This window comes from Bombyx mandarina, chromosome 15 (genome assembly GCF_030267445.1).
Source record: "Bombyx mandarina strain Sakado chromosome 15, ASM3026744v2".
Classification (NCBI taxonomy): domain Eukaryota; kingdom Metazoa; phylum Arthropoda; class Insecta; order Lepidoptera; family Bombycidae; genus Bombyx; species Bombyx mandarina.
In genome coordinates this window covers 223,201-237,622 of record NC_143221.1, presented here as the reverse complement: position 1 = coordinate 237,622, position 14,422 = coordinate 223,201, and the positions used below count along the sequence as shown (strand labels likewise).

Genomic DNA, 14,422 nt, shown 5'->3' with positions numbered 1-14,422 from the left:
AATTAAGTTGGATGACAAACTGCAAAGGTTTACATTCATTACCAAATATTTACATAACGCTCGGAGCATTTCACTAATGGCGCTAATGTCTTGTTCCATCAGTCAATGTCAGCAGGCGCGGCGTCGGAAGTCGATAGGAACGGAGAGAGCTCATCAAATTATTCAACGATTACGTAATAACGGATTGAATTCATGTGCGCATTCCATTTTATATATAATGGGATAAATTAAAGCGTATCCAATCTTTACTATGAAACTGGATCTGTGTTTAAAAACTCCAGAAGGGTTGACTAATGATCATACAGAGTAGCGTTGGCTCGCTCTGCGATCCCAAATCAGAAGTGATATGAATCGTACAATACAAAGTGTGCTTTTTGTTCGGTTCCTTGGTTCAGGTGACATTGCCCACTGAGTTTCTTGCCGGATCTTGTCAGTGGGTCGCGTTTCCGATCCGGTGGTAGATTCTGCGAAGCACGGCTCATGCTAGGATTCGTGTTAGCAACATTATCAGGTTTGAGCGCCGTGAGCTCACCTACACACGTTAGGGTGAAGCTGAAATAGCCTCTCAAGGCTATCAGCATAGGTAGGAAAAAATAACGAAAAAAAATTAAACGGTTGCGTTATCTCGAATCAAAAAGCGTGGACTGCGTCTATGGGTTAATTCGCTCGTCGAGCCCTTCGTCGCAAGCGACGGGTTCGACGAGGACGTACGTTGGTTACGACGTATCGACACAGGAGGAGCGGCTACACGTTATATCAGGTATTGCTGACCCCTAACATTAAATAGATCTTAAATTCGTCGTATTGTAAAAAAATATTCACGAGTTCAGGCAGTAAAATCTATTCCCGTTTATATATTTTTATTCCGCACTATTTCTATGTACTCGTAGAGATTGTTTCTTCAGGTAAAATGGGAAAAGGAAGTACAAGGTTGAATTGCTTTCGTGAGTTATCTATTAAATTAGATAATAGGTATGTCCGGCAGTTTCACCAGCATTCAATTTGTAACAAGAAGATTATAACGCTGTACCGAATTATTTAAAAAATCCCCCTATAGACGACCGGGCGTTCTTTCAGTGCACTGGTATAGACCTTTTTTAATCTAAAATTAATCTTAATCTTTGTAAATTTTGTTAATTTGTTCTAATAGACGAATGAATACGCATATATTTCAAGTCAATACGTTTACTTATTGAATGTTGTAAGGTCGCCCATGATTCCTAGTAGTAGAAATGCTTTTGACCTTTTGCTGCGTCAGAGTGTAGGGCTTTTTCTTCTTTCTAAATTTGATTGCATGGTGTAATATTGCAGATTTTTAGGTGACGTAATAGAAAACCCGACTCAAGCGTTGTGTAACTTTAATATGTAAATATAATTTTATTTTGTACAAAAGGTGAAAGTGGTTTAGCGGCCCGCGGCTGCTCGCCGTTGGACGCGCCGACCACGTTTTATAACTAATAATTTGAAAACAATCAATTTAGATTCAACACGCTTCTCAAGCAGGTCATTGTGCGTGCTTCTCCATCAATAGATTGTCAGTTTGAGAGGATCTCTATACGTTGTAGACGTATTCAGTTTGTACTGGTGGTAGGGGTTGAGTAGCCGCTTCCGCCATGAAGCATGACAGCTGTTATACAATACTCTAGAGACTCACCACCAATTACGTTATGTTGTCTTTAGGATAATAGACCAAATGTTCCAGGCAGTCAGAAATCGTTTACAACAATAGTCAAAGTGTAAAATACATTCTAGACTGCTCAAAGTCAACAAGCAATTACGTATTGTTCTAGTTGATATAGTTTAGGTGTCTGCTGTCATAGATTCATAATAAAATTTGTAGGTGTCAGCGGATCGCATATCTGAGGTATGCGTAGTAATGACCAAGCTACATACATTGGTATGATATATTGACAAGCCGATCAGGAATAGAAACTGCGGGAGTGCTGTCTTCAAACAAATATTCTTCTATTTAAGAAATTCGTGAATTGTAAAGCAATCTGATGGATGCGCGCGCGAGGAGCAATGGTCCATAACAAGCACGACAAATCAACCGTGAGATATCGGAGACACTGTCGGTGGAAACCGGTCAGATGTGAAATTACTGATTCCGCGAGAATCTGTCGATCCTGCGACAGTTGCGCAACGCTTGTTTAGTATGCACCGCCGACTCCATTGTTACGTCGGCACGAATGGTCTTTGATAACAAACGGATAGGTTTTATTCTAATGATTGACTTGGTGGTAGAACAACACCAGTCCTCATAGAAGCTTCTAGCGTATCTTGCAGATCAACAGACGGAAACATTGAAGCACGGAAGCGCGTGTTCACAAATAACATCAAAATGGCCGACATAACTCGTTTCTGATGCTAAATTAATTTGTATAAATTACATCAAAATGGACATGGAAAATAAATTTTAGATTTCACCGAATTCAACAAATTAGCTATAGCGGTGTTGTAGGGACTCACCTTGATTCTGTTTCTGCGGCTCCCGCGGAGGATGATACCGTCATTTTCAATGTAATCGGGTACTTCTTTCCGGTCGGAGAAGTTGAAGACGACGGACGTAGTAGACGGCGGCGGCGCGCGCGTCTTGCGCTGCGCTCCCCACGGGCCCGCGCCGGCGGCCGGACTGGCGCTCTCCGCGGACCCGCTCCACGCTCGCTCGATGCCCGCAGAACCGATCTTCGATGCTGGACTATGTGGCTTCTGTCCACCGGTAGAGTGTCCGTTCATCAGCGGCGACGATGTCACCATCTCGGATCGCTCCAAGGTTATAGGGGATTGAGGTCGCGGGGAAGGAACACGAGCCGGCTCGAGGAGCGCGCGAGGAATGGGTTCTACAATGGCTGAAGGGGGCGGTTCTTTTTTGTCGGGACGAAGTTGAACAGTCTGCTCGCTCTCTGGAGGCGGTGGGGTCGCCGCGACATGGCTCTCTTCTATTTTTGAAGCTGGCTCATCTGAGACCGCTGACGGCGCCGGAGATGTCACTCTATCGTCGTTCAAAGAAAGTGCGGGCATCGGTCGGATGACTCCGATGCGTCGGGCTTTTCCGACCAGAACAGGGTTGGTGGCAGCTAGAGGTGGTAGGTGCGAGCCAACACGCGGAGCTTCAAACGAGTAGCGGGTGCTCGAGCCTGCCCGAGCGATCTCCTCGAGAGCAGTGCGGGATACCAGTCGTGCACCTGGAGGTTTTTCTTCATTCTGGGATTCGGTTTCTTCCGGAACGAGAAGTTCTTCTTGAACTGGTAGCGGCGGACTCGGCGAGCGCGGCGGAATCTCCTTAGGGTGCTGTTGATCTTTTGTAGGAGCCGGTTCTGGTGTAGAAGTTCGCGGCGGCGTCTCGAGACCCCTCAGCACTGCCGAGACCCTAACTGCAGGTTGTATACGCCGCGTCGGGGTGCTTTCGAACTTTCGCAGGGTCGAGCGAACGAGATCAGGCGGAGGGCGTTCGGTTTCTCGGAGCAAGGGTGTGGGGCGGCGCGGGGGGCGAGCGGTGCGGTTTGTAGTCGGACGAGGGCAAAGTGGCGGCGGCGGCGGTGACGGAGATGGCGGCGGAGGCTCGTCACGATCGAGTCTGCTGAGTGCATCTACAGAGCGGGCGCGTTTCACAGAGTCTCGGCGAGAGGTCGGTAGGCGATGCACAGGAGGAGCCGCCACGGAGACGGGGCGTGGAGGTCTACAGTGCAAAGGTACGGGGCGAGGCGCGGGCGTGGGCGGGGGCCGCTCGTCCAGCAAATGCTCGAGGGAAGTGGCGCGCCGCAACACCGAGGGTCGACGACGGGGAGCATCTCGTAGGGCGAGACTAAGATACCGGGACTTGAGGCGCTTAACGATGCCCGGCCCGTACCGCAGTTCCTCGTCTTCGTCGTCAGCGGGAGGTGGAGGCGGAGGGGGCGGGGGAGGCGGCGCGGCAGGCGGAGCGACTACGCGAGAGCGTGCGGCTCGACGCTGCAGCAGCTCGCGCTTCCATTGTGGTAGCGATCCGTTGGACATGCCTGGTGGAATATGGAGACGTATTAGAGAGAAGATAGTATTAACTGAAGGCATTTTAATATGGAAAATGTGAAGTCCGTGGTCATATTTAAAAAAAAAAAAGAGTTAAACTGGAGCACTTAAATTAGTTACAGTTTAATTATCTGTTTTTGATGAGATAGGTAAGCTCATATATAAATTTACTAATAAGAATATGACATAACATTGTGGTATACTAGTAATTGGCTCCCATTGATGGTAAGTAGTTATACAATAGAACATATTGATATTAAACTTGAAAATCGAACCACAACTGTTCTATTTAAATTTCAATAAAATCTTCTAACTAGTTTAATAACCACAATGCGAAAGAATAAAAACCTGAATTTTATGGTGCACCATAGTTCAATGTAGATGTAGTATCATGATAGAATAAAATACTGTCATGTTTGTACTCTCAGTTTCTTTAAGCGCTTTGTCTAATGTAAGCAATACAATTGTATTGTGTTTATCTGTTTAGTTATGAATCTATGGCTTTTGTCAATTTATCTTTTCACTAATAATTACTGTAAATAGAAAGTAATTAGCATAGTTCTGTCAAATTGACAACTTTCCTTATTGGTAGATAAACATTATGCCGCTACCTTTGTATTTTGTATTGTTTGACATTGACATGAGATTCAGAACAGTGTTTTTTGGTAACTGTGGGCAGATAAGCACGTTGCCTAATTAATGGTAATTAGTCTGCTACCCCTTGACATTGGTAACACCAGGCCACAGCTAGGCTTTCATTTTGAATTTATTGTTAGAAGTAAGCATTACCTGAATTAATCAGTATTATTGATATTTTGACAATTTGGTCTAGAAGCACTTTTTACTGTATACTATATATTTTATTGTGAACCTTTTTAAGACATATTTGGGACATTTGGATAAAAAATTAGTGTATTTTAAGGATGAAATGATGTTGCGCACTTAAGGTAAGTCCTCTTTTATACATATATAGTATTTAGTATACTAATGTTCACTTGTAAGTGATCTGAGGTGTTTTCATTGCACAGACTCCTTAAAAACAGCATTAAAAATGATTCATTACCAATCAATTGACATTATTGATGAAATCTGGGATGCCATTAAGCTGCTGTCTTGTTTGCCAGAATGTGCCATTATTTTTTATAGATTGTGAGAATTATTTAGGCTTTTGTAGCAGTATTAAGAGAGAAAGACATTTTTTTATTTTTTTTTATTGCTTAGGTGATTGGATGAGCTCACAGCCCACCTGGTGTTAAGTGGTTACTGGAGCCCATAGACATCTACAACGTAAATGCGCCACTCACCTTGAGATATAAGTTCTAAGGTCACAGTATAGTTACAACGGCTGCCCCATCCTTCAAACCAAAACGCATTACTGCAGAAATAGGCAGGGTGGTGGTACCTACCCGCGCGGACACACAAGAGGTCCTACTACTACCAGTAATTACGCAAATTATAATTTTAAATTATTGGATCCATTTATTACAAAGGATTTATGCAGCTTTTTCATTTACCATTTTATTAATCTCTAGTTTTAATCAGAGATTTAGTGCTTAGACATTAAGACAAGTAAATGTGAAGTATTGATGTAAATTGCTGATGCACATTTGATAGTATTTGCATAAAAAAATAACATTGTAAATTACAAAAACAGCAAACAACATTAACAAAAGCTGACGACTCACCAAAGTCCTGCGAGGACTCGAGGATGGTTTCCACCATCATCTTGTCAGCCGCTCCAAGCTCAAGCAACTGCCATCAATAAAGCGAAAAATGAAAATACTGTAAGCAACACACCTACATAAATCATAAAATAAGTATGTAAAATACTTTGTTTTCTATTTATTATTTAAATTTATCAGGTACTAAGTAACCAGAAGCACTAAGCATTTTGTCATGGCTGCATTTGTGTTTTTAAAATGGCATTAGAAATTACCATAAAATCAATTACTACATTGATTCTGATGGAACTCAGCCCTGCTAGTCGTAAGTGAGAACTAGAGCTTACATCACAATAATTATACATTGCACAATAAATTTCAGATTGAAAACTTAACTGAATTTATATGAATATAATATATATATAATAATGAAAATATGTTTCAAATTGAATTTATTTTTATTGATAGAACAGATGTAAAAGTATTAGATTTGTATTTAGTTCATTACTAGTTTTGTAGTTTATCATAGTTAGTAAATTATAAAAGAATTTTGACATGTCTTTGTTTCATGGTTTGAGTTGTTTAAAAAGTGAAAATTTATATAAAAGTCACAAACTAGAAATACTAGAGCAGTGCAGTAGAAAAATAACAAAACTACGGTGATAGTTGATACCGAACAAGCAATGTAATTTCAACAATAGATTTAAATATGATACGGACGTAAGCAGTGGCGATTTTCACGAAAAACCTCGCGTTAATCTACTGATAAGAAACGCATTGGCAAACGATTGGGCTGAGCTATGTCGACGAACTCTGTACAGCGACAGTAACCGTAATCACGCCCCATGTAAAAACTTAACAAATCATATGAATTTCATCGTCGCCGTTCAGACTTTGCACGCGCCGGAATGCAGAGCTTCAAAAACTACTTAATTAAAAGCCATGAATAGTCGTAATCATGCTTTAGATTTTAAATATTTTACCTTCTAAAAATCCATCGACGTCTGCTGATATGACACTAAGTTACTGTCAATGTTTTACTAAAAACTGTGTCCATTTAAATTAAAACCAAAAGAACTGGTTACGGAATCCTATACACGCATTCACAATATTACACCCTGGATCACCCACGGCGGGCACTCGGACACTCGCGTTGGTCAATTAAAAAGCATACTGTACATAATTGGAATTTGCAAAGTTTCAGTGATGTTAAACTATCCGTTTTATTTTTTAAATAACGGTAAGATTTTAGTAAACAATAAATAAAAATATTTGTTTGGTGAACCACGTACACGACCAATGACAACAATTGATTCGCTTGACTGATTGATTAACCGATTTGAAACGAGTGAACTACGGCGAATGAAATTTGAATGGAATTGAGAATGAACCTTTAACATTTAATCTGTAATCTGTGCAAATTACCTGTGTCGTTGACTGATTCAAAGTAGGTACCCATTTTATTTTAAACAATGATAAAATAAACTAAATATAAATACTGTTACAATAATTTTCGAATTTTATCCCCTACTTCAATATTGGAAAGAAAATAATTAATTTTATGCCATCTGTTGATCAAAAAATAGTTTAAGTATTTTAGCCTAACTTGAAGAACCAACTTGAAGAACGCAGTCGGAATAAAATTGCTTCTCGTTCTCCGCTAGATGTCACTATACAGCATGTTCAATTAAATAGTATTCAAAATTAAAGCGTCCTTATGAATAATTTTAATTAAATAAAATTTAATTATTTATCATTGGTTATGATTATTTATCATCAAACTTTCTAAAATTGGATCGAAAATGTTGTTTTTTTGCAATAAACACAGTGTCACTCACGTTACATACTTGTATACATTTATAAAGTTCATATAACTAACATTTTATATGACGAAACCTAACAAAATATTATACATTAAATTTGTTAGTCAGTTTTGTTGTTTTTATGTTACTCGAGGTTTGGTGAGTTGTTCCGTGAGTTGTTGAAAAGCAAATAGTTTTATGCCCCGAAACGAGAACTTTTGGTCGAATCAAGTGCTCTATAAGAGTACAAATGTACCTAATTGAAGCATTGAAATCTCAGTTTTTTTAAATTGCTTTTGTAGGCAAACGTGTATACAGCTCACCTAATGGTGAGTTGTTACCGTCGCCCACGGACTTTAGCAATGCCAGGGGTAGAGCCAAGCCGCTGCCACTCGGTCGTTTAATCATGAGAGATATTATATTATATTTCGTTCTTATTTGTATTCAATCAGATTAATTATCGAATTAAGTTTCTAACGTTGTTTTTTGAAGTAAGTATGTTAAGTTGTTCTGATTATGTCTGTAATCAAACTTACACATTTTACACCAGTGTTTCCAAACCTTTTTTGTGCCGTGTAACATTTCTAAAATTGTTTATGTCCCCATACATAATTTTTTACATTAAAAAGTTGATTTGTTCACTTATGAAACATAAATGATAGGGTTTAGGAAGGCATCAATATGAAACTGTTATCAAGTTATTCAGTAAGTAATATTTCAAAACATACAATAAAAAACTGAAATTCCAATTGAAAATAATTTTAATACAGATTATCCATATTCATTTAGTGCAATTGCTCTTCTTAATTACCAAATTGCCCCCTTGTGGGGCGTGTGTCCTACTTTGGGAAGCACCGTTATACACGTTCCTCCTCGTCAAAGTATGACTTCCTAGTTCTTCTTTGAGTGGCCCAAACAAGCCTTAGGTTCATGTTAATATGTATTGCATTTGATTCGCAAATTCGCGAATACATCCAGCAAAAAATTCATGATCAAATTATTTTGTATAATTTGGCGGTTGACAAGAATTTTATAATAGCGTTTTGTTTTTTGTACCATTTTAATGAAAATTCCAGGACTACAATGCTTAAGTCGCAAGAAATTAATGATCTCAAGTTACACTGTCCAATTAAAAAGATATAAATTGAATGAATAAATTTCGTGCGGAATGTTCTTTAACTTCAAAAATAAAATTAGACATAAAGTAGGTACGTACATTTTTACATTCCACGGTGTGACATGACGCGTCTTACCTGACGGACAACACTCCAAGCTCTCTGTTATTCCAATAGTTGAATACCCGTTACTGTGCTGAACAGGGGTGAATTCACTTTATATCTGCTTACAAAAAATATACGCTTTTCAACAGAATTCTTGGTTGAACACTAATGTTACTTTTTTTTTCTTTTTTCCTACCTATGCTGATAGCCTTGAGAGGCTATTTAAGCTTTACCCTAACGTGTGTAGGTGAGCTCACGGGGCTCAAACCGGAGTGTTGCTAACACTGACCCTAGCAAGAGCAGTGCTTCGCAGAATCTACCACCGGATCGGAAACGCGACCCACTGAGAAGATCCGGCGGTGTCTATGGGTTAATTCGCTCATCAAGCCCTTGGTCGCAAGCGACGGGTTCGACGAGGACGGTGACCGGTGCATGTGGTGCCTAAAAGCATCGTTAATGGATCGGGAGGATCCGTAATGACGTGCTTTGGGCGACGTCGACTGTTTACCATTCGGTCTACAGGATCGGGTAATATTACTTAGGGCTCGCCCCTAATATTGGCGGCTTGGACTAAATTACTTTCTTAGTCGAAAATAACTCAACAAGCCTCTTAACTTACACTATAACACTAAGTACTACTCATCGGACTAAATCACCTTATAAATTATTTAAAATAGCTTTTCTATATGCTACAAGTGACAAGCAAAAGATGTCAGCATTAGAGAACTTAGCATCATACAACCTACAAACTACAAGATCTACGGACAAAAGAGTTAGAAGCATATTTCGTTCGAGTCGTGGACGATGGAAATACGACTACATTTAAATGAAATTTTGGAAAGAAGATAGCTAGAATCAATCTCATTATTTATTATTTTATATAAAAACATTTGATCCCTCAGTAGCCTACGATCGACTAGAGAGACAAATTCTGTCGGTTCTGAAGAGTTAAAGCGACGACAATGGTATAAAAGATGCTTAAAAAACTTTTTTTGGACTCTTTCTAGTCGCTCAATATAAATATTATGTTATAAATATTATATAATTAATATTATATTGTTGTGTTATATATGAGATAGGGAGGCTAGATTTCGGTTCCAAATGAACATTAATCACGCCAGTTCCATAAGAATTCCCTCAGGATAGCACAATCCATAAATCATGGGTCACATTGCCTTGCCGCTGCCTTTGGGATTAAACAGAAGTTTTAACAACTAACGATGTCGATAAAAGATATTCAATTACCGTACCTACTACGTATCACATTTATATGTTTCGTAAAGGCTATGTATGATAAGCTTTAAGTGCGCGTGGCATGAACAGTTTAGGAGGACTCACAGTTGACAGCTCGATGCGAGTCGGACTGCGCAAAATGAAGGTAACAGGCCCTCAATTAATATACGTATCTCCTTAAACTCAATCTCCTCATGACGCAAAGTTCGTTTTTCCCTTGTTGTTCCTTGCTGACAAGTGTCCTACAATGAAACGGTCTGCTTGCGATTTTCATAGTCATTAGCTAAACAGTGCAGGTTAAAGTTCAAATTTCAAACATAGAGATGTTTCCGCTTACTGATAAGTCCTACGTGCATCCGCAGCTCGTGGTAGCGGTAGCTTCCTTTGGTAGATACAACTATTTATCAGAATTGCTTCTTGTGAGCATTCTAAAGCTAAAATAAAATGTAAGTAATTTCTGAATTTTTTGGCGTTAAGAATTTTCACAAACTTGACTTGTAAATATTTTATAGGTGGTCGTTACGCTAAGGGGCGGCTCTTCCGCGCGCCTGCATACGGCGCTCCCTTAATGAATACCCGAAGTGTTTTGAATAACACAGTAATAGGGGTGGGAAATTATAGAATGTTCGAGATAATCTATGTTCTATGTTCTAGATAAATAATTTGATCGATGTCGATAAATGGATTTCAACAGACAATTCTGTAACTTATGGTTATTCATTGTATTTCAGTGCAACAGGAGAAAAGCTTCGGAGGTAGAAACAAGTACTCGCGCTGGTCTGTTGTGTGGGATGATATGAAGCGCGAATTTACTGAATTGAAATAATAAAAAGAATAAAGTGATAAGACTTATCAGATTAGACTCAGAAGACATATCGCTGGACCAGAGACGCTAGACGCTCAAGACTAAAGCGCCTACCTATGTTAGCTGGTAATAAATAAACAGTATGTTAACATGCTCATGGTGGCAGTGCCGATCAGTTCCTATGTTGCTCTTTTTTTTTCTACCTATTCTAGTAGCCTCGAGGGATTATACGAGATTCTCCGAGCGAGTAAGTGAGTTCACGGGGCTTTCTAACCTGAGGACTTATGTTGCTATGACTTATCTATGGGCGAAATCTAACACGACTGTGGTACCTACATTAGAACATTGAAATATAAATTCTAACGCTCAGTAAATGAAAGTGTGTGGGTAGGCGGTTATCTAACTCCGGGGTCCTGACAAAGAAATTAAACTTTTGGGTCACTTCTCTAGATGTTTTATCGATTGTGACGTCAATAATAAAGAACTAATACATAAAATGAAAAACACCGTTTATTCCGTAAGATGGTACATGTGCTTACAATAAAGACAGGCGCCGGGCAACTGGTGTAGCGTAATGCAATAATTGCATGCGCATGCGCTTACGTGTCCCTACTGAAATGATCGTCACAAGCTAAGTTAAACAACTTGCCAGGTCTCAAGGACCCGTGGATTCTTTCTATTTGAAAATAAACGGAGTTATCAATATTTAATACACCCGATTTTACGTTTTGTAATCAGTTTTAAATGATTCGCGATCCCGAATATTGAATTTGAATCTTGAGTGATGACCACAGGACCACTTCACTTTAACAGGTTTTCTAGTTAATTTCTTATATCCATGCTTTTAATAAAATTACTAGACGAGTGTTAGATTGACAAAAGAGAATCAGTTTTATATATTATATAGTACGAAAGCTAATGTAGTCCAGATTATAGCATTAGGAGTGATAGATTGCTAAAAAATAAAACAATTCTTAGTTTTTAGGAATGTATGTATTTTATCTATTATATTTTATAGTTTACATATATTCAGAAATCTGTATATGCCCGCTCCTGTTTCTATTACCATAAATAATTTAGGATACACATGTTTTATCTAAAACCAAACAAAACAGAACAACACAAAAAAGTCTCGCCGTTGATCGTAAATCGACGCTCTAATCAATTGTTTGTGCCAAAAAATATCAGAATTAACCAACTCTTAGTCAGTTTCATATATTATTATACCTAATAGTGAGATAATACAAAAACATACTAGTTTATATAAATTGGGGCTTTATTGGAAAGAATATAATTTTGGTAAAATATTAAGCTTATGATATGGTTTTGTTGCCAAATGGCAAAATACGAAGCCCTTACAGTTTGTTTTCATTCAATTCATTTATTTGTCTGTCAGTCCGTGTGTCACAGAAATTTTACAGGAATATTATTAGTAGCGCACAATTTGTAGATAGAAATGGGCGTGGTTAGCACTTAGTCATCCCAATTTCGTTGTCGCTAGGGCCACCCATTGCGAGACGAGGACACGAAGTCTCACTTATATTGTAACGAATAAATAAATTAAACGATTCGCGAATTATCCCGGGGTGGGCACTCAGCTCGCGGACTAACCTAGACTGATAGAATATGATCTACGAATTCGCATGTATTATTACAGCACGGACGCACACACAAACAAATGAGTCGCTCACAGTCGGTACACGTACCATCGCGGCATCGGTACGTTCACTTGCGAGATTACGTCTTAAGAAGAATGGAAAAAATAAATATTAAGAAGCGGTGCTAGCTCTGTCTCAATCTTCTTGCACGCATGACACGTTACTACTTGAGCCACCAGCAGGAAAAGTATCAACATTTGTTTTATGGTGTTCTAGACAACTGATGTCTTGGACTGAAGTACGGTGTTCTGTTCTCTGCTTTACCAAAACTTTCAGTCTTGCACACGTACATAAATTAGGAAGTCAGGAAAGAAATAAATAACAAAACTGAAATAGTGATGAGTCATTAATGGAATAAGTCGTTCTTAACTAGATGTGCCCTGTGGTTTCACCAGCCTTCAATTTCGAAGCTGGGCCGTTGGTTGAAGTTATTTAATTTAAGTTTGAGTCATCTTCAACGAACACGTCATCGAATGCCAAATTACATTTAGAAATTGGAGTAGTGTTATACTTCCCAAGCTTAGAGCGCTCAGACATTTCACACTTATCTTATTCTAATCATTTAACGTATTCTAATCATTTCACTCGTGCTATGCATTACGGAGACAGTTGCCGGTCACTTCAAACATTACAGTAGATATCTTTGAATATTCTTCTTAAATGTGCTTATTCTTAGGGAAACTTTTATGATTGTGTAGCTGTAGATATAGGAACAGTAGGCATGTGTAGCCCTCAGACACAGCCCACTGATTTTCTCACCGGATCTTCTCAGTCGGTCGCGTTTCCAATCCCGTGGTAGATTCTGCGAAGCACGGCTCTTGCTAGGGTTCGTGTTAGTAACGTCGTCAGGTTTGAGCCCCGTGAGCTTCACCTACTAGTTAAGGTTACACTGAAATAGCTTCTCAAGGTTCTCAGCTTAGGTAGGGAAAAAAAAGGCATGTGCTCTAAGTAAGACTATTGTATATTGTATAGACGAGTTCAAACCCACGCCACAGAAACTACACCAATTTATTAAACAAGCCATTATTATAATTTAAAACTTGCACAAGTCCGTGGAAGTAGAAGAAAAATACTAAGCATGGCTGTAGTCGGTCATTTTTCATAACTTGGTCGTCGTGGCCTGAAGGGTAAGATTTCGAATTTATAGGCGTCCCTTCTCCTGGAAGAGGAGGGTGAAACATTAAAGGCTGTTTTTTCGTTTCCTCTATATATGCCTATAAAATTAATGAAAGAATGTGGTTCAATCGTGTGTTCAATGTGATCTCAAACTTTCCACCGCCATGAAATATTCATGGACCCGTAGCGAGGTGACGCCGCGCCGCCGCCGCGTGCCGGAGGTGAAATAACACAAAAAAAAACAAATTTGAAGGTCTATAATTTCCTGTTCATTGCATGTCAATATAGAAATGTGGTCTACGCGAGTGACGTATTTATTAGCGCCATCACATGTCCATTCCACGTTAACCGACATCTGATGCATAGATAAAAGGTGAATGTGACTAGGAGATGTATGGAAATGGTAGTGCAAGGTAGAGGGGGAAGAGGTCGACCGAAGAAGACATGGATGGAGTGTGTGAATGACGTTATGAGAGAGAGCAGTGAATGTTGAAATGACGGCTGATAGAAGAGAATGGAAGAGAACAATTAGCTGTGCCGACCCCATCTAGTGGGATAAGGTGGAGAAAAGAAGAAGAAGAAGGTCCATGCGAGTGACGCAGTGTTGTGTCATCATGAGGGTCGCTCCTGCGGTTGATACTTGTGAGTCCCAGCCTCACTTCTCTATGATTATTGCTCGGTGTCTATGAGAAATAGCCGTATGTATGTGAGTTGTAGTATAGAAGTGCCTTTGAACCACAACTCCTCTTGAATCTGTGGACGAAGTTGAGGCTACCATGCTCTCCCAAATGGAATTGTACCCCAGGAATGCACAGAATGACACTCCCCAGTCGGGTTCACGTCGTTCAAAACCGTTAGCAAAATCTTGTTTAATAAGTAAGCGTTTAAAACATTTTAAATTTAAACCTTAAAACCTATT

The 14,422-nt window shown here is 39.4% G+C and overlaps 1 protein-coding gene across 3 annotated transcripts in view; it reads right to left on the bottom strand.

The window, feature by feature from the left end:
* bif (protein phosphatase 1-binding protein bifocal) overlaps positions 1-7,006 on the bottom strand; it is a 37,383-nt gene extending 30,377 nt beyond the window's left edge. For 2 of the 3 annotated variants that reach the window (XM_089733329.1, XM_089733331.1), the window contains exons 1-3: positions 6,653-7,005; positions 5,694-5,760; positions 2,470-3,998 (exon numbers count right to left, since the gene is read on the bottom strand). In XM_089733329.1, the coding sequence (XP_089589455.1) occupies positions 2,470-3,998; positions 5,694-5,733 (1,569 nt within the window). In that variant the 5' untranslated portion in view covers positions 5,734-5,760; positions 6,653-7,005. Of the gene's footprint in view, positions 1-2,469; positions 3,999-5,693; positions 5,761-6,652 lie in introns of all 3 variants that reach the window. The other variant, XM_089733330.1, reaches the window with a different exon arrangement.
* Between the last annotated feature and the right edge of the window lie 7,416 nt (positions 7,007-14,422).